This window comes from Durio zibethinus, chromosome 20 (assembly GCF_047325235.1).
Source record: "Durio zibethinus cultivar Kanyao isolate XHJ-2024 chromosome 20, ASM4732523v1, whole genome shotgun sequence".
In the NCBI taxonomy this organism is placed as follows: Eukaryota; Viridiplantae; Streptophyta; class Magnoliopsida; order Malvales; family Malvaceae; genus Durio; species Durio zibethinus.
Window position 1 is genome coordinate 2,378,462 of NC_143181.1, and position 20,499 is coordinate 2,398,960.

General features: G+C 34.5%; 4 protein-coding genes across 7 annotated transcripts; all 4 read left to right on the plus strand.

Annotated features, from left to right (window-relative positions):
- Positions 1–69: 69 nt before the first annotated feature.
- FLDH (NAD(P)-binding Rossmann-fold superfamily protein) lies at positions 70–1,801 on the plus strand. 2 transcript variants are annotated; one of them, XM_089749192.1, is made up of 5 exons: positions 70–369; positions 453–581; positions 668–832; positions 934–1,239; positions 1,364–1,801. In XM_089749192.1, the coding sequence occupies exons 1-5, from the start codon at positions 97–99 to the stop codon at positions 1,403–1,405; spliced, it is 915 nt and encodes a 304-aa protein (XP_089605318.1). In that variant the 5' UTR covers positions 70–96; the 3' UTR covers positions 1,406–1,801. The 2 variants fall into 2 exon arrangements, with proteins under 2 accessions (XP_089605318.1, XP_022772859.1); XM_022917124.2 differs by having other exon boundaries at positions 1,410–1,801.
- A 140-nt stretch (positions 1,802–1,941) lies between these two features.
- LOC111315426 (B3 domain-containing protein At5g42700) lies at positions 1,942–6,464 on the plus strand. 3 transcript variants are annotated; one of them, XR_016330635.1, is made up of 7 exons: positions 1,942–2,248; positions 2,338–2,436; positions 2,522–2,553; positions 2,640–2,802; positions 5,076–5,282; positions 5,606–5,714; positions 6,297–6,464. XR_016330635.1 is itself a non-coding variant. In XM_089749193.1 (6 exons), the coding sequence occupies exons 1-6, from the start codon at positions 2,111–2,113 to the stop codon at positions 5,651–5,653; spliced, it is 687 nt and encodes a 228-aa protein (XP_089605319.1). In that variant the 5' UTR covers positions 1,942–2,110; the 3' UTR covers positions 5,654–6,464. The 3 variants fall into 3 exon arrangements, 1 of the variants encoding a protein (XP_089605319.1); XR_016330636.1 differs by having other exon boundaries at positions 2,341–2,436; XM_089749193.1 differs by having other exon boundaries at positions 5,606–6,464.
- A 1,522-nt stretch (positions 6,465–7,986) lies between these two features.
- On the plus strand, positions 7,987–13,341 carry LOC111315427 (putative protein phosphatase 2C 12). The gene is made up of 10 exons (XM_022917130.2): positions 7,987–8,233; positions 8,633–8,907; positions 9,203–9,374; positions 10,341–10,494; positions 10,577–10,640; positions 11,121–11,228; positions 11,698–11,823; positions 11,966–12,201; positions 12,386–12,588; positions 12,686–13,341. Exons 2-10 carry the CDS (start codon positions 8,710–8,712, stop codon positions 12,709–12,711), a joined length of 1,287 nt encoding a protein of 428 aa, XP_022772865.1. The 5' UTR covers positions 7,987–8,233; positions 8,633–8,709; the 3' UTR covers positions 12,712–13,341.
- A 422-nt stretch (positions 13,342–13,763) lies between these two features.
- Positions 13,764–17,123, plus strand: LOC111315428 (BRI1 kinase inhibitor 1-like). Its single transcript, XM_022917131.2, has one exon. The coding sequence runs from the start codon at positions 15,838–15,840 to the stop codon at positions 16,780–16,782; it is 945 nt and encodes a 314-aa protein (XP_022772866.1). The 5' UTR covers positions 13,764–15,837; the 3' UTR covers positions 16,783–17,123.
- Positions 17,124–20,499: the final 3,376 nt, after the last annotated feature.

Here is a 20,499-nt window from a genome sequence, read left to right on the forward strand (position 1 = left end):
AGGAGGGTAATACGGTCTTTATATCATAGTATACGTTTACAAATCTTTGATTCAGAAATCCTCAGCCATGTTTTTGACTTTGGAAGCGACAAAAAAATGAAGATACTTGTAACTGGCGGATCGGGCTATCTCGGAGGAAGGCTGTGTCACGCTCTGGTGAGCCGTGGTCACGCCGTCCGTGCCCTGGTCCGGCGCACCAGCGACCTGTCTGGGCTTCCTTCACCCCTCAATGGCGCCTCTGTGGAACTTGCATACGGTGACGTCACCGACTACCCATCCCTTCTAGATGCCTGCTCCGACTGCGACGTCATCTTCCACGCCGCTGCCCTCGTCGAACCCTGGCTTCCCGATTCTTCTAGATTCTTCTCTGTAAGCTAACTTGAATCTCACTTCCCACTTAATAACTCATCCAGTTACATTTGTACTGACATGTCAAATCTATTCAAAAAAAGGTCAACGTTGGTGGTCTGAATAACCTGTTGCAAGCAGCTAAGGAGACAAAGACAATAAAAAAGATCATATATACGTCGTCGTTCTTCGCTCTTGGTCCTACCGATGGATATATTGCCGATGGGAATCAAGTAAAAGAAAAACAGTTAATCCCCCTGATTAAAAGATTCAATAAAAAATGAAATTTGTTTGTGATTTTCTAAATTCTGATTGACAGACACACCCTGAAAAGTTCTTCTGCACGGAGTACGAGAAATCAAAGGCGGCCGCCGATAAGATTGCTTTGCAAGCTATAGCTGAGGGTATGCCAATTGTTCCGGTTTATCCTGGTGTAATTTATGGCCCTGGCAAGCTTACCACGGGCAATGTTGTTGCTCAATTAGTAAGATTTCTTTCAGTTTATGCCTTTTTTTCTTCTTTTTTTTTTTTTTTTTATAACAAATGTAATTTTATTAATTCAAAACATTGAAATCTAATTTTCAGCTAATTGAACGGTTTAATTGGCGTTTACCTGGTTACATAGGCCGTGGAAATGACAGATTTTCTTTTAGTCATGTTGATGATGTAGTAGAGGGTCATATTGCAGCAATGGGAAAGGGTCGACCTGGGGAAAGATATTTACTCACTGGAGATAATGCATCATTCAGGCATGTTTTTGATATAGCTGCTATTGTAACTGGAACTTCTAGGCCTAAATTCAACATCCCTCTAGGAGTTATTGAAGCTTATGGGTGGATTTCTGTCCTGTTTGCTCGAATTACAGGAAAGCTTCCTCTCATTAGTCCCCCGGTATGCTCTGCTCTATTGCTTCTAGTTCTGGTCTTACTTTTCGATTGACACATCCCTTTTTTATGCCATGCTCTCCAAATTGGTTAACATCGGAATTCTTTGTCTTTCCTCTTCATATTCCTAGATTTGCATAGCCTTTTTACAAGATCCCTGTATTCTATTTTGAGCAGACCGTGCAAGTTTTAAGACATCAGTGGGCATATACTTGTGACAAGGCCAAAATGGAGTTGGATTACAGACCTAGAAGCTTGAAAGATGGGCTTGAAGAAATGCTCCCCTGGTTGAAGAGCTTGGGCGTGATAAAATACTAAAAACTATTAACAACATATACTAAACTTGATCCGACTCATTAGGCCAAAAAAAGTATGTAATAAAATGCTGGGAGGAACCTATTTTTTGTTGCTGTTTCGTGCTGTCTGCAATTCTTGTTTGGAGCAATTAAGAAACTAGTTTGGTTGTGTGTTAATAAACAAGTACCAGTGGTGTACAATTGTCTACCTTGCAATTCGAAATGATCAAATGTATCATAAACTGAAATACTTAAAAGCTCATTTCTATCAAACCTGTTCAGTTTGTTTTGATGATGATTATTCATTCGGCAGTTTATGATTGATAAAAATAGATTAAAACGTTTAAAAAAGAAGCAAGAGAGAGAAAAGGATGAAATTGTCAAAACATTTATTCATCCCAATTTTTGATTTTGAATTTGATTGAACTGGCGGTTCTGTCGAGGAAAAATAATAAACCCACCTAAATCAAAATGAGTGAGAGCCCAACGGTCGAATGGGTAGTTCCCTATAAATCTACTTAGTCACAGTGCCAGTCCCCTTACGCCAATTGCAAACAAATTTGTCCTTGATTCTCGACAAAAATGGTGGTAGACAAGCAGGAGTGGTCGTACGAGGAATGCCGTCGGAAACGAGTCGAAGAAAACAAGAAAAGAATGGAAGCGCTCAATCTACCCCAGCTCTCTCAAGCTCTTCGTACCAAATCTTTCAAACCATCTCCGGTTTGATCTCTCTGCAATTTCTTCATCAGTTTTTAACATTGTACTAAGCTGAAGCTTTACTATGATAAGTTCATTTATTCCCCAACCAGCAGAAAAAACAGGTGAAGCCGCGGACAGTCGAAAAACAATTGGTTGTGGTTAGGAGATCGGGTCGTGTCGCTAACAAACCCGCACCTGTTTACAAGGAAGTCAGTAATTTCTTTAACTCTGTTTAATGGTTTCAGTTAAAGTTAAAAAATTTGGCATTTGTTTGACTTTGTTCTCTTTTAAAAGGTTCTTGTGGAAAAAGTAATGATACCTAGAAGGTATGGTTTGGAGTTTTTTGTAAGTTTGATTTAAGTAGGTGTTTAAAACTTAGTACTATAGTTAATAATGTTTGTGGTAAATGTAGGATATCTAAGCATAGGGATTTGTCGAACCGGGTGTATGCTTCGGATGAAGCCAGGGCAGATGCTTTGGAGAAAGCAGAAAAGTTGGAATCTGGTTTAGAGCCTGATTTTCCTTCCTTCATAAAGTCGATGCTTCAATCTCATGTCACTGGTGGATTTTGGCTGGTGTGTCTATCAATTTAATCTGTGGCTTATTTGTTTTTTTTTTTATTCTCTCCATTGATGATAACTGGGTTTGGGTGGGTTCGGATTGAGTTATCTTCGAATTAAGATTTATTTCGGGTTTGGATTATTTGGGATTCGAATACTTTTGGATTTAAGCTTTTTCAGGTTTGAATAATTTTGGATCTAAATAATTTCAAGTTCGAACAATCTCGGATGCGGGTTATTCCTGATTTAGTTCGGTTTGTGTTGGGTGGATTTATTGTTTAGACGAATTCAAAAAAATTTATAAATTTTGTAAGTTATAATCATATTTTTGTAATTTTGAATTAAAGATTAATTTCATTTTTTATATTATTAAATAAAAATATCAAAAAAATATTAATATTAAAATTTTAAAAATAATAAATTTATATAACTATATATTATATATTAATTTTTTCTTTAAATATTATCCAATATTTTTTAGTTCATCCTACATATTCAAATAAAAACTAAAATATTCAAATTTCACATAATTAAATAATAGACAATAAATAAAAAGATTATTATTTTTATATTAACATTTACATAAATGTAATAGTATTGGATATATATCAATTGACCATATTCAATTAAAATATATATTCAATAGATATTATTAAAATAATTAATATAATGCTAATAATCTGAAGTCTAACAAATGTAATTACTTAAACATAATTAACTTTAATATCAATAAAGTATAAAAATTTATTGTATGAAAATAATTACTAGTGTACTATAATTTTAAATTATATTTTAATTTATTACCAATAATAAATAATTATTTCGATTCTCACTTTAATTTAATTTTTTAATAGTTATTAATAAAATAATTAAATTAAATTTCTTTTTATCTAATATTAAAATAAAAATATAAAAAGTATGAAAAAATTAACTAAAAAAACTGGCAGCATATTAAAATATCATTAGAATAATTTTTTGTTTTATATTGATAATTATTGTAAATATAATAAGATGATAGTATTAAAAATCATTACATATTAATTTTTAGTGTTTCAAACTAAATTTATTTTATAATCGAAATTAAAATTTTAATGTTAATTTTGTTGATATAATTATTTAATAATTATCAATAATAACATTTTAAAATTTAAAATTTTTAGTTAAAATAATATTTATTTTTTTATTTAAAAAATCATATTGAATCAATCTTGAGTTTGGATCATTGTGGATTTGGATTATGATAGATTTAAAATGTATCGATTTCGAATTTTTTCAAATTCAGATTTTTTTAAATTGAATTTTTTTAAGGTTTCGGTCTTTGATGTTTTTTTAATTAATTCGAGTTAATTCGAATTCAATTATAGATCAATTAAGATAGATTTTCAAGCTCGGATCAGCTTTGCCACCTCTAAGCAGCATCGTAGATTTATAGTGTAGCTCATGTCTTTTCTTTTACTGTTAATGCATGTTTTTGAAAAAGTTTGCGCTTTCACCGTGCTCTTCATGCCATTACTTGTGATAGAGTAGTTTTTAGTTCTTGTTCGCAAATTTGGATTTAGAAAACAAAATTATGTTTAGGGTAGAACTTGCCAATTCTTTATGCCGAAATTAAATAAACAAATGCATTAGCTAGTTGACAACTGTATAAAAGTATTGGATAAAAAAAAAAAAAGCTAGTTCATAACGGTAGCCTGTAAAATATATTATGGGGTCAATATTTGGTAGATTGCATTTGTTTGCTAGTATATTTTTTCTCTTATAAACTTCTAGTCCATTTGTGTTATTTGAACACTTCTCCTGCTAAAGGCATGATCTTTGAAGATTTGTGTCACTTTTCAGTTTTCACGTCTTATTTCAGTTAATCAATAATGGCTTATGGAGTGTAAACTTTAATGATCTTTAGAATAGTACCGAAAATTATGTGGTATTGGTTGGAAACTTAAGAGTTTTGAAAAGATTTCCTATTTTTATACTTAAGCTTAGTGGTCAGCTGAGTTGGTTTGTGATTACCACATAAGATTGAGATTGATCATTTCTGCTGGTAGTGATGATATCTACATGTGTTCATCCCAAAATAACTGATTGGTTCGTAATTAGAATGAACAAGACTTGAACGCTTCAGATAATTTTGGTTTCATATGACACTCATCAATCAGTTGGTTTTAAAGAAGGAAATAAGAACTGAAAATGAAAAAGAGGGAAAAGGGTTCTGTTCCTTTGCATATTAAAGACTGTTAATTTATCAATGAAGTAATGGTTGGTTACTATTTACTGAAATACGTGGACAGGGCCTTCCAGTCCACTTCTGCAAGAGGAATCTTCCAAAGCGTGACGAGGTTATGACTTTGGTAGATGAAGAGGGTCATGAGTATCCAACCATATATTTGGCTAGAAAAACTGGACTTAGTGGTGGATGGAAAGGGTTTGCGGTTGCTCAGGAGTTGGTAGATGGGGACGCATTAGTTTTTCAGTTAGTTCGACCTACAGCATTTAAGGTGATTCATTAACTTTAATATTCTTGTTCATACTCAGATGATTTCATTGATTCGTAGTAGAATGTAAACTATTCCTTTCTGTTGTTGTTGGCTTCCATATTGCTTTGACAAATTAAATGTGAGGATGTCTAATATGTTTGATAACCCATCACCAAGTTCCATCTTTTCTTTCCAACAACACAAAAACAATCATACTTTTTGTGTTCTATGTTTGTAAGCCCTCCTTTATCTATGATGGATGAGCTTCTCTATGGAATTATTGCAGTGACAAAAATTGTATATTGATTTGCTTTGATGTTCACTTTTTCTTTCTTCCTTTTTAGGTTTATATTATAAGAGTGAAAGGTCCTGAACAAAGTAACAAGCTATAAGCTTCAAACAATTTGGATGTTGAAGCCATACCAGCAGAGCCAGTTTGGGCAATCATTTTGGGTGAATACCTGCTCAAGTTATGATCATCATTGATATCTTTTAATAAATCTCTTGACCTTTTATTAATGTTACGTGCAATATAATCATGATAAAGACATCCATTTTGGAATCCATACCTTTTTCTTATAACTTACAACATGTTCAATTTGTTGCATGCTCTGTTAGTCTTCCAGGATTGGGACCTACTTGAACACTGGTCACGACCTCTAGGGATCTTAGGAATGAGACAGTCACCTTGTCTCTCACTCTATTGACATTTGAAGCATGGCACATGGCCACAATTTGCATCTTAATCAATCAAAGAGAAAACTGAAAAGTCTATCAAACTTTCATTTTCAAACTTCAACTAAGCTTGTTTAGCAAGAGACAGTAAGACAAGTTGGATAAGGCTGAGATTGTGGTTTAAATAGATGCTGACTTACCTGGGTAGACTCATTCACTGCTGTTAATATTTTCCATCTATTGTTTTTGCATCTGCTTTGAAGCCTTCCAATCCTATGTTCCCACACTGCTATTTCTTTATAACTAATCAACTTCGGATTCACTTTTTTATTATTATTATTATTAATTTCGTTGTTGCAGGTAAACAGGTTCAAAGGAACTGCCATTATCGTGCCTTTAAGTTTTGTCAAACGATATGGTTGAGAAAGTACTTGCCCTGTTCATAGATTTACATAACCCCAGGACCCTGTAACACATTTATCTATTCCAACTTTAAACTACTTTAATAACTATATATTAAGTTATTATTGCGGCCCCTCTTTTGATGTCGGCGTAACTTTCAAGTCCAAACGCATAATTTTTTTCTCCTGCATATATCAATTCATAATTGATGGAACCAGCTAATATCATTCTTATGTTTTTTGGAACAAGGCAGCCTTGATTATTGGCTGGTTTCCCTCCCATTGATACGAAGCATTCCCAACATCAGTCTTTTTCCCTTTGTTTTAACAAGGATTTCACTTATTTATTTTTTTTACAGTTCATTTAGAGAGACTATTGATAATAACACTCAATTTTAAAATTTATAAATAAAATATTCAAAATTTACCGATTCTTGGGACAAAAATTTCACTTATATCCCTGTTTTTCCTGTTTCTACATGTTGTAAACTTTGTTTATCCAAAAAAAAAGCTGTGTTATTGTCTATTCAACACTTGCTGGGCAATGGCAAACAAAAACAAAATATGACCCCTGCAGCCCCTTTTTATTTTTATTTGATAATTTATGTATTTATATAATATAAAATATTTATATTAATATAAAAATATAAAAAATATTTTTTATTTTATTTAATTTATTTTTAATTTTTATTAAAATTTTCAATTATATTATTTTTATATATTTTATTTATATTATTTTTATATTATATTATGGTATGGTATTTAAAATTACTAAATTTACCTTCTTCCGGCCTGCAAATGCAAATAAGCAGGACATTCAGCTTCCCACGAATCCAACTTCCCACGAATCCAAAACAATGCCGACAGAGAAATATCGTCATTGACCTGATCCTCATTTCTTTCTCTCACGGATTTTCCATTTTTCCTCAATAACTGGGTATCATTTTAATGCATACGCCTGACGCTACGCGCCTTTGCCTTTCACCATCATCTGCGAGTGGCATTAGAGATTGTAGGTATAAATTGGCGCCGAGAATTTCGGAGTCGTCCAAATGGTGGTCAAAGGGTTAGGTTGGCAAAGACATAGGATATTTGGTGCCTAAATTATGTGGGCCATGGGCTACAGGCTCAGGCTGGCCCACACCACTCACAACTACGTGACGTTAACCGGCGAAAATGCAATTTTCTTTTTAAATTAAATATCTTTTCTTTTTTGCATGCTTCCTTCCTTCCCCCGTATCCTAAGCAGCAGCTGGGAAATTGACAAATTGACTAAGTCCCTTCATAAGTTTTGCTATCATGCGCCCACGCGTCGTTGTTGCTTAACCGGCGCCAGCCCTCTCTTAAATTAATGCTCTAATTAAAAAAAATCAAATAACAAAATTAAATAAAAATAAGGGAAAATGGGTAAACTGTGGCCCACGAATATGTCTCGTTGTGGGCCAGAGTCCAGAAAAGTACCTTTCCTCGTGATCTTTTGATTCTTGATCATCCAAAATCGGACGGTCCAAAATCTCCCCCAGCCCGTGATACCGCCCAAAGGTCAACACAGCAAAACTAGATTCAACGGCTTGAAAACGGCTCTTTTAGCGACGCCGTTTTTGCCACGTCAGATATTAAAACGGCCAAAAAAAGAAGAAAGCCGCTTCATTTCCCATCGTAAAAGGAGTTTTGGTTTTTTTTTTTTTTCGTCTCTTTTATCTGTCTCTCAAAAACGAGTTTTTCAATCAACAAAGAATGGAATTTTTGCAGGACGCCGGGATCCGCGTTTCTCGATCGCAGCGACTAATCCAATTCATCGCGTCGTCTTCTCATTCTCTTCGCCCGTAATCTCCTCCTTCAGCTTGCTATCAGCCGATTTCTCTTCCTCCTCCATCCCTTCTATTTCTTCACACTGTAATTTTCTCTATCTCTTTTCCTTTAGATTATATATCTTTTTCCTTCGTCTCATTTCTATTTCTCTTTCGGCATCGCGATTCGTTCTTTTTTTTTTTTTCCCGTTATGATTAATAGATTTATAGGAATATCTATAATGTGTTGTTGTCTACATTGACACTCCGTTTCTTTATTATTTATTTAGTTTTTTCGGTTTTGATGTAAAATCTGATCGTTCAAATTTTATGAAAATTAGGTTTTCTAATTCTTTGCCGAAGATCTCGTGTTTTTGCTCTAGCCATGGCCGTCTAATCTCTTTATATATATAACGGATGATCATCTATCGGTTAAATTCTTTGTTTTTATCGATTATTTTGCGATGAGATTTGATTATTGAAATCTACATTCCGTATCTTTCAGGATTTTTTTAGTGTAATTCATGGACAGTTAGAGGTTTTAGTTACTGGTGTGGCGTTTGGATTTGGAAATTCGGAACAATGTCCTCGCGAGGCGAACATCAAACGGTGCCGTTATCTGTTCTATTGAAACGAGAATTAGCAAACGAAAAGATCGAAAAACCGGAGATTGTACACGGACAAGCGAGCCAGAGCAAGAAAGGTGAAGACTTTACGTTTCTTAAAACAGAATGCCAAAGAGCAGTGGGAGATGGTGTCACCACATTCTCAGTTTTCGGGGTATGAATTTTTCGTGTTTCATATTAACTGAATCAATGCTAATCATATACCATATGCTCGAGCAAGAGGTCGCCTAATTCACCTTAAAAATCTGTAATTTGCATAAGGCATAGTCGTGTGATTATCTGTACAATTTGTTTGGTTTCACGCAAATATACTTGTCATCATCTATTTGCTTTTCGAAATCCTTGGTAAGATTATCTTTCAAGTGATGCATCCTTGATGTTCTTTATTGTTTTTACTTTTCTTTTTTTTTTTTTATAGGTTGGTTTTGCTAAACCATTTTTTTTTGCAGCTCTTTGATGGACACAATGGGTCTGCTGCTGCTATTTACACTAAGGAGAATCTCCTTAATAACGTCTTAAATGCTCTTCCGATGGATCTTAATAGAGATGAATGGGTTGCTGCACTGCCTAGGGCTTTGGTTGCAGGCTTTGTTAAAACAGATAAAGATTTTCAAGAGAGAGGTATGAGTTGTTTTGAATTTTATTTTAACATATCTGAGTATAGCATATGTTTTATAGGATAACCTTTGGACAAAAAAGGACTATTGTCTCGATATAAATTTTAATTTTATTAGAATTGTGCACTTACTTTGGGAGTGTTTGTTACTATTTATGCAAATTGCATCTCTTTCACTCACTCCTTTATGGTAGCACATATGCTTATATCCTTGTAGAGTTAGATTGTATCCTATTTCACTCAACTAACTGTTTAATTTATCCCAATCATTTTATTTATTTTTTGGTGCTGCTTTTTGCTTTATGCGAGGTCCATGTAGATATAGAGTTTTACTGATTTATCATTAAGAATCTCCATGGAGAAAACATGCTTATGAGTAGGAAGAGTTGCAGTTTGGAATTTGATGGATTTTGTTTTGTGATAGTTGATTTGCACTACATGTGGTTACTCTGGTGCTAACTGGGGTGACTCTTTGGTTATGGATGCTATCTTGGAGTTGTGGTGCTTTCCCTTGTATAACAAAAAGGGGATAGCAGATTAGCAGATGTTTACCCGTAGATCAGGATGTCCAATATTCGTATGATCTCATCATGGAAGATCTTTAGTTTATGACTATTTTCTCAGTAGTTAACTGATAGTAGTGAGATGTAAACTTGAAATTGGTATAGATATAGTCAACTGGGCCCCACCAATCAGTGTCCAGCTTGATACTTTTACCGCAGACACTCACCAGGAAGTTTCATCAATTAATTATTTTCCCGTGGTAATTTTACTTGAGCATATAAGTTCACTTACATAAGTGCATAATTTCTTCCACCCATTGGGTGGGGGTGGGAATTGGGATAAAGAAGAGAAAACATATTTTTAAGTTTTTTTTTTCTTTTAATATTTAAATTTTTGGTTAATAACTTCTTCTTGGGTTTCGCTCACATGTTTAGTATTTGATATACATGTTATGGTTTTCTCTCCAGCACAAACATCGGGAACAACTGTAACCTTTGTGATAATAGAAGGATGGGTTATAACAGTTGCATCTGTTGGTGATTCCCGCTGTATATTTGAATCAGCTGAAGGTGGAATATATTACTTGTCAGCTGATCATAGGCTTGAATGCAATGAAGAGGAGTAAGTTATTGACATAGCGTTTGCTGGATTTAAAACTTTCCACTAAATATTGAGGTCTTACTTTCCGTTTTCATCTTACTAGGAGGGAACGAATCACTGCAAGTGGGGGTGAGGTTGGTCGGTTAAATACTGGTGGTGGTGCAGAGGTATCTTCTCTTCCATTAGAATTGTGCATCTTGTTGTTTTTGAGTGCTTTAACAAATTTTCTCTAGATTCTTAGCCTTTTCTTTCCAGCAGTGAAACTTAACACCCTCAAAATATATTGATGTGACTAGATGTGCAACCACTATACTTGGAAAATACAATCCAGAAGCTAGTTTCAGAAATTAGATGACCATGGAAAAGTGCAAAAAAAAGACATTAAAACTTATTTGATAATTGATGCGAATTGGAGGACCCCTTTGTAAAACTTATTAATTATAGCTGTAAAAATTGTGATTAGCATCAATTTTTCAGTATCTATCCTTTATAGATGCAGATTTAAAAAACATGATATTGATATGCTTGTAAACGATGATAAATTGGTCCTCTGTAGAGAATTTCAGTATCTGTAGTAAAGGACAAAACTGTATATGATTAATTGGGTGGATCAAAGCTGGTGACCTAATGGTAAAGTTATTTTGTAGATTGGTCCTTTAAGATGTTGGCCTGGAGGCTTGTGTCTTTCACGATCAATTGGAGATATGGATGTTGGAGAGTTCATTGTTCCTGTTCCATACGTAAAGCAAGTGAAGGTTTGTCTTTCATAATCTACCTGCACGCTACATTTGATATCTGGTAGTTGGCCTGTCTTGATTTCTTGATTTAACTTCTGAGCTTAAATATTGTTTTTGTACATTTCCTTTCAGAGCACCTTGTTAATTTATTTTTTTTCCTGATGCTATTGTGCTAAGAAATTGTGTATGTACTTGGCTGTAATGGACTTCCTTGAACTTGGGACCGGTATCTTTTCTGAAGTCATGATTGTTGAAGGACATATTAGAGCCGTTAATTTCATATCCTTATGTGTCCTATAATCGCACATTGAAGTGCTTTTGCATTTGTATTTTTTTCTATTTTTTAACCCTAATCAGTTTTCTTTGTTTTACTAAATGTTTGACTGTGCTAGATTTTTTTTTTTTTTTTTTCTGAAATTAGAAAACCCTTTCTTTGATTGTTATAGTTATTAATAGTTTATTTTACCTACTAGTTTATTTTCTGCAGTTGTCTACAGCTGGTGGTAGGATGATTATCTCTAGTGATGGTGTTTGGGATGCTTTATCAGCTGAAGTAGCTCTTGATTGTTGTCGCGGGATGCCACCAGATGCAGCAGCGGCACAGATTGTGAAAGTACACTCCTGAATTACTTTTATCTACACTATGCTCTTCAAATGTTGCTTCTGGGAGCACTATGCCCTTCTGGCTTTGCAATATGTTAGTATCAGTTGCCTTTCTTTATATGTCTTCTGACTCCTTGGTTTCCAATGAACAGGAAGCTGTACAGGCAAAGGGTCTTCGAGATGATACAACCTGCATTGTTGTTGATATCTTACCACATGAGAAGCCAGCTGCTCCTTTGCCACCACCAAAGAAGCCAGTAAAAGGCATGTTCAAGGCCATGTTTCGCAAGAAGCCTTCTGAATCATCTTCTTATGTTGATAAAGAATACATGGAGCCAGATGTGGTGGAGGAATTATTTGAAGAGGGATCTGCTATGCTTTCAGAACGGTTTGTGCTTATGAGAATCTTCTATTTGTTTAAATATGAAATTTATACTTCGATTGTCAGACCAAGCATCAGACCCATATATCTTTCATTTCATCCATTCTGTGTGGCATAGCTTGCTATGAATGAGGACAGGATAAAATAGTTTGTGCTTTTATCTCATGAGGAACACTTCTGTTGGATACAGGTTGGACACAAAATATCCACTGTGCAACATGTTCAAGCTGTTCATGTGTGCAGTCTGTCAATTAGAGATGAAACCTGGAGAGGGTATTTCGATTCATGCCGGCACATCTAATTCAGTAAGGTTGCGTCCATGGGATGGTCCTTTCCTTTGCTCTAGTTGCCAGGAGAAGAAAGAAGCCATGGAAGGGAAAAGATCATCTGGTGGTAATGACAGAACTCTCCCACTCCCACTCCCTCTCTCTATCTCTTTCTTTATTGCAAATTTATGTTACTAAAAGACCCTTGTTTTTCCTGTTTTCAGATAGACATAGTAGTGAAAGTGACTAGCTAGACCTCTTCAATTGCTGTTGCTCCTTGTGGGCACTAACAATTGTTTTGGAATTGGTCATAAATGGGTAAGATGGTGCATTCTCACTACAGTAACTCCCTTCAATTTCTTATTGGGGGGCATTGAGCATTCTGGTCCATTTGCAACTGAGGCTCCTGTTGGGTCTATACTCCAAGTCAGAATATCAGAGTTGAAATGTGTGTTTAGATTTCTGTTTTCGGGCTTCAGCAGTTAGAAGACGTGTTTACCTTGAGTGAAAATGGAGAAAGAAAAGATAAAAAAAATGAGAAAGATAGGCTGAAGGGTTTCATATCCTTTGCAGTGCATGATGGTATGCCTCAGAGGTAATTCTTTTTTTTTTTTTTTTTCATCTGTGTTCAGCCCATTGTATAACATGCGCTCCAATTCATAGAACTAACACTAAATGATAGTGGACTTCAGTGTAATGTTATAATATATAGGGAGTCTGATGAGTACTCGATACACATTTGTCAGAAGTTAGGAGAAAACTTGTGCGATTAGCTTGCTGAATGAAATTTGTTCATGTACCATCGGACATTTGTTCCTTCCTTTGACAAGTAGGAAGGTAATCTTTGGAATAGAAAATTTGCAATTCCATTCTTTCTTAATTATAGACTTCCCGATTGGGATATATGTGTAGCCCCATAATTTCTGGTTTAATTTTCAATTCTATTTTCTACTGTTTTGATAAATTTGTTTTAACTAGCTGTTGTTCGTTAGTTAATGGTTTACGTTTAGCCATACATAGACATGCGTAGTTTATGTGTATATATGGCTTGATCTTTTATGATACCTAGTAGCTGGATCTTGCCGTGTCTGAGGATAGATATGTTGAGCACGGGACCAGCTTTGCTGTCGGGACGAGTAGACACCGCTTGGCTGGAGGATGTTGACTCTAGTCAATATGCATGTGAACTCGCTATCCACGCCCTCTCGCTATACCATTCAAGTTCTTTAAGAAGGCTAGTGCCCAACTTCTTCCCTCATTGTTCACATTAGAATATATATAAATAAATATATATTTATATATAAACAAAAAACAAGACAAGGGAGAAAAAAAAAAGCAAAAAGAAAAACAGAGGGAGATTACTGATCAGATATGTAAAACAATAGGGAATTTTCAGAACAAAAACTTTGCATAGAGAAAATATCCGAAGGATCATATCATATGATTTCTAACTTGCTTGCACGTTTTGTTTGATAATAAGATATAGAAAATCGATAGGCATATAAAGAGGGAGAGACTGGGGAAGTGTTGGCTTTAGTTCTCCCAGTTAACTGTTTCTGTCTCTGGAGGAGAAAGTGTATGAGATGTTGAGTGGGAAGTGGCAATAGCAGAAAAAGGAAGAGCTTCCCCACCCAAGTATCTTATATGGGTTTTGAACGTGAAATCTTTGTTTTTATGTCCTGTTTTCTTCTACCCCCTTTCCTTCTTATCTTTATAGAAATAGAATAAGATTTGAGTGGCTCGATTGACAAAGGTGAGTCAGCCCACCTAAATAATGCCTCCATGATTGAGAAATTGACCTTAATGAAAAAAATTCTTCCATGGGCAGTCTATGGGGGAAGGACCACTTTGTACACGTGTGTGGGTCTACCTTCTCACCTAACCGTGAAAGTTTTCTTCCATTCCATCTTCTCCCCCACAATCCATCTTTCTAAGTAACACATTCAACAGCCTCTGATCTTAATCGGACGCTTCAAACTTTGTCGCAAGATCAAATAGACCTATCCGCAGATGGTTGTTTTTCTTCCTAGTCTATATTCTTAAATTGACTGATGAATAAAAACCATTGCACCAACGCTGCTTTGCTTTGCAATTTGCCTGTCATATCTAAAGCTCAGCCATTCCTGTTGAGTTCATGATCAAACATCAATGGTGGGGTCGTCATCTCCCTCCCTAACAATGAAATCGTTTGCATTTTTACAGAGCTACACCACACTGTCTATCTAAATTCTTCAAACAATTTTACACGAGGAATTCAACTCTCAACTGCAGAAAATGTTTACAATGATGAAATATGACGCCAGTCCTATCTCATTTTTTGGTAAACCCAAAATGATAAATACTCCAATAAAAAACAAAATCAGCTTAAAATATTGAAAGTGGTGTGTCAAATCGGGTCCATTCCAAGAGAAAAACTTTGTACAAATGCAGAGGAATATGATTAACAAATGGTAAAGAAGAATGTCTATTTCAAATTAGTTGAACCTTTCGGACTTCAAAACATTGAAGACTTAAAAAAGTTTTGAACTCCATGGCCATGGGGCATGAAGCCTCAGCTCATACCATTCAATTCTTTGAATGACATCATTTCCTTGTCAAGATGAGCAATGTTTAACCTCGTTTCACACAAAACAATATACTAAATGAAAACCTTCCCATAGAAACTTGTCTGCATAAAGAGAAGATAGGTTATTCTTATTCCTTGGTAACAATGGAAGGATAAAAGTGGCTGGTTATATATTCCAAAACCAACTTTATAAGATTCCTCTTGAAATGAATGCACATCTTTGTGTGTGTATGTGAACATGACTCCTACTTTTTTTTTTGCCCCCACGGCCTTTTCATAGCCAGAACAACTCACATATAGAGAGAGACGCATACCCAAGAATAAAGTTTTGCTTTGCCATTCCATCTGTGTTTGTTGTGGGCAAATTTGGATGTTTGTGATATAAATTTCTTTTAATCGGCAGTTTCAGAAGCTGTTAGATTTGACAAGGACCCACCAACCCTTGATACATACTGCTAAATGTATCGTCTCGACTCCATGGTGCCCCTATGGCCACCGCACCCTCTCTCTATTGAAGAATAATGCAAAAAAAGTAAAATACACGTCTCATTTTCTGCAAAAGACACATTAAGCCCAACGCCAGTTTGACAACATTCTCTCTCTCTCTCTCTCTCTCTCTCTCTCTCTCTCTCTCTCTCTCTCGCCCCACTTCCTCCTAATCTCCTTAACCCCCCCTCCCCCCAGGTCTCTCTCTCTCTCTCTCTCAAACAAACAAACCCAAGGGAAGAAAAAGAAAGAGAAAAAAAAAGAAGAGAATTTCAGATACTGAATCAGATCTTGTTAGTTTTTGGAGGTAGGTTAATTAAAATCATGGATACTTATCAGCAGCAAAAGACCAGGGAGAAAGTTGTAGACAGGAAGCATGAAGAAGGCAAAAAAGAAGGCTCAGCATATAAGCAGCAGTCATCAATATCCCCTGCTTCACCTCCTTCAGCATCTTCCTCTCCTTCTCATGAATTCTCCTTCACATTCTCTCTCCACTCTTCCTCCAATATAGTCCCTGATAAAACCAAAACCCCACCTTCAATTGCAAACGATTTGTCTCCAGCAGATGACATTTTCTTTCATGGCCATTTGCTCCCTCTCCACCTCCTTTCTCACCTCCCAGTATCTCCACGTTCCTCTACAAATTCATTGGACACCTTCACCCTTCCCAAAAGAAAGTTACTAGATGACCCAAAACCTGAAAAAAATATCAGCAATTGTAGCAAAAGCGACAGCAATATCAGAAGCAGCATCAGCAGCAGCAACAAGAACCATGACGGGGTTACAAACCGTCATCAAAGCCACACCATTGAAGCAAAAGGAAGGCAGAAGTCCAAGTCTTTCTCTTTATTCGGTTTAACAAGATGGCAAAAAGGGCGTGGCTTTAGAGAAACAGAAGAAAAGGAGAAGCACAAGAAAAAGATGAGATTCGACGTCAGTCATGTATTAAAGAGGTACATGAGGATGGTTCGGCCTTTATTGTTCTTCAGAGGAAGGAGAGAGAATCTACATCTCCGTCGTCAAGCTTATTCATTTTCAGGTACCTTAAGTTCGAGAACCAAAAAGCAAGAGTTGAGAGGAAGGAAAGGAGAATATTCAGCTCCTGCTTCAATGAGGACATCTCCTACAAATAGTGGTCTTCTAGTTGCAACCACAGGTCTTCCTTCTTCAACCAGTGACAGCACCATGGAAGAGTTACAGGCTGCAATTCAAGCTGCAATTGCTCATTGCAAGAATTCCATTAGAGGGGAAGACAAACTTAAATGCTAAGCAGCTAATTTGGATTTTCCCGTTTATTCAACTTCCTTAAGTTATATTATTTTTTCTTCTTTTCTTTTTTTTTTTTTTTACTACATAGTTATATTTTCCTGTGTACAAAGTGGTACATATAATACAATAGTATGAAATTAGCTTTCAAAAATAAAAAATTTCTACATCTTAAAATGAAAAACTGATGCTTGTCTTGTCTTTACTCTTTACTGTGCCGAGTATGTCATAGTTTGGTGACAAGTAACAATTTGAATGTTAAAGATTTGATGAGGATTCAAAAATCTGTTCACATGATTCATTAGTTGCAATTAATAATGAAAGTCGTTTAGTAGAGCATTTCAGTGAGTTTTCCTTTTCCTTTTTTCTTTTAAATCCAACTACCCAAGTTTTACCAAAAAAAAAAAAAAAAAGAAGTTCAGTTCCATTATATTCAATGGAATACCACTGAAATGCTAAATCATATATTTTTCTGCCAAAAACCTATAATGATAAAATTTCAGCACAGACCAAGGGTCATAAATTTTCAGTAAAAAGATGAACACATCATCACCAAACCCACCATTTTTCATTTGTTCATTTTGCCTTGAAAATTTTATTTCTTTAACATTTTCCATAAATCAAACAGTGCTTATAAGAGCCCACATGAAAAGGCAAAGTTATTATCTGCTGCAGGTAGGGAAAGGAGTAAAGTTAAAAAGAGCACAGTGACTTTTAATCTTCAGTCCCTACAAGAAAAAGGCAATCAAAAGGGAACAAAAATCATTTGTGATCGTAGGTGCCATAAAAAGAAGTGGTATCAATGGGGGTTTAAAAAGCCCTGTGGGACTCATGACTTGACAGCTTCAGAATTTCACAAAAAGTACCAAGTACAACAAATTGCATATATATATATATATATATATATATATATATATATGCATGCTATCAACAATGTTGGAGCTTAATATCAAAGACATGATTAATATAAAAAACCCATGATAATGATGAGGATGATGATAGATTGTAATGATGGAATCAATTGACTGAGTCCCCTTTTCTCTTTTCCATGGCCAACTTTGTATGATATATTTGTATGCACCAGATTATAAAACACACTCATATATCGAAATGGAAGTGCTTTTCCCAGTTGTTTCATTACCATCATCACGGCCAAAGCTACACAGTCTAGAAAAGTAAAAAAAAGGAGGCTAAACCGCGGAAGATCTTCCAAGGAGAAGATACTCTTTTTGGAGTATGTGTGCATGAGTTTACACAAACATGCATGCATTGCTTAAATTAGTTCAAACTAATATTTTATGGCTGAGATTTTAGATACAGGATGATTATCTGAAATCATGGAATTGACCAACTGGGAATTCCTTTTCTCAAACAGCAAGAAAAGAAAAGCCCCACAAGAAGGTGATGGCTGCAGGGCTCAAGAAAAAAAGAAATGAAGTCCCAAGATTGGGATTATAAAACAATCATGATATGTGCCATAGCCAACATATAAAATTATACTCCAGCATTCTATTCCATGCAACGTGGTTCTTTTCCTGAACACAAAGTCGGAAAAAAAAAACAGCCAACAAAAGAAGTAGAAATAGAGCAAAATCAGATTCTCTGATGCTTCCTGGATTGTTTGTTTCCTTTTGATTTTCCAGAAGAAAGTTACTGATGCAAAATTCAATGAACATGAAACAGATAATAGCAAAGGAGCACCTGACTGTGTGCGGCACACTTTCCCATCAATAACAAGGGAACGGAAAGAGACATTGAGATTGCTGTAATCATATGATGTCTCTATTTCATTGGACCAACAGAAAATTCCATATCTTCAAAAATCTTTAAAACAAGGGTTAAAGAAAATTTCGTGGAAGAACAGACTTCAAAACTGATGAGTTGAAGCACAAGATACAAAAACCCACAACAATCCGAAGCTCCATCTTTGGTTTACAATGTTGAAATGAAAGTCAAGGCCTAGACGACTTTTTACGATGTTGAAATGCAAGTAAAGGCCTAGACGACTTAGGATGTCATGAAAAATATCAAATTGATCAAATAATCGCTAGATTTGCGGTGTCTTGGAATTTAGACGCCCAAAGTATATGTATCACCAACGGTGAAAATTCCATACTGTTGTATCCAGGCTAGCTGGGCTGACCCAGGCTTTCTTAGGCTCTCAGCTATGTTGTTACCTGGGCTTTTGCTTCAATACTGTTGCACTTAAGAGATCAAGGGACCCAGCTACTTCTGAACTGGCTGGGTTGTGCTTGGCCCTTTCGTTAGCACTTTTATTTTTTCAATTTAATTTTAAGATTGGCATGGATTAAATTTTGATTATTAGATTTATTTTTATTTTAATAATTGATTATAATTATTCAAAATAATATAATAATAAACTAATATATATATATATGCTGTAATGCTTAAAAATATAGTAGTAATTTGTATGAACACATTCAAATTTCTATATGAGCTGCAATGGGAAAATGTTTACTTTTAAACTTTGATGAATAAATTTAATTACTAGTACTGGGAATTAACCTACCACGTACTAACAATTATAGAAATTCTCTGATATTTGACAGGTAGATGGAATATGACAACGATCTGCCTTACAGCATTCATGCATGAATACCTTGCATTTCACACTTGTTTCTTAGCTGCCAAATTGCCAATTTTATATCTTAAACAAATTAAACAGTCAGATAAGTCCACAAATCAAGTCAACATGTTAAGTTTGGCCAGCAATTTTGATCTGTCTAATGCCTTTCTACCAATCATTGAAAATTTTTTTATCCATGTTAGTATATCTTAATGATTGTCATGACATGTCAGTTTCATTGTTAGACTTTTCAATTTCCTTTACCATTGATATCTGTCTTAATTAATGCATAAGTTTCAATATTGCTTGTCATGATCCTAAACCTTGAAAGAAAATTGTATGAAAAAATAATTTAATCAAAAATATTTTCAGGTTTTGAATGAATTTAAAATTTTCATTTAATGATTTAAAAAAAAAACATTTTTTTTACATCAATTTGATAAATGTAACATTTTGGGTTTGGTACATGATCGATTTCATCTATTTCCCATCGACCCTTTTTTTTTTTTGTTTAATGACTATTTGCATGGCCATGAAGAGCCAAAATATTAGCATCTTCATTTATTAAAGGTAGCAAATTTCCCTCAACTCACCGCAACTGGGCTAATTGTAAGAAGCACCATTTCATCACGCCAATACCAAGAGACGCGACAGCTACACCTAATGTTCTAGGATATGAGTAATGTCCAATTTCACTAATAACAAAGGTAAGTGAAATTAAGGTGATAACAATTTAGATAGATTTGAATTAAATTTGATTTGAATTTTTAAAATATTATATAATATTATAAAATTTTAAAATTTAATCATAATTTAGATTGAAATTTTATTTTATTTAAATTAAATTGAATTGAATTTTTTTGATATTATTTATTAATTTTTAATTATTTATATTATTTTAATATAAAATTTTAATATATTTAAGTAAATTTTAATATAAATTTTTATTTTTATTTTTTAAAAATTTAAAATACATATAAAAATTTTAAAAATATAATTTGGTTTAGTTTTATTTTTTTTATTTAAAATTTATACAAATTTAATATATATTTAATATTCAAACTTAATTCAAATCAAATAAAAAAATTAATCATAATCAAACTAAATATTATAATTTTAAATCGATTTTTAAA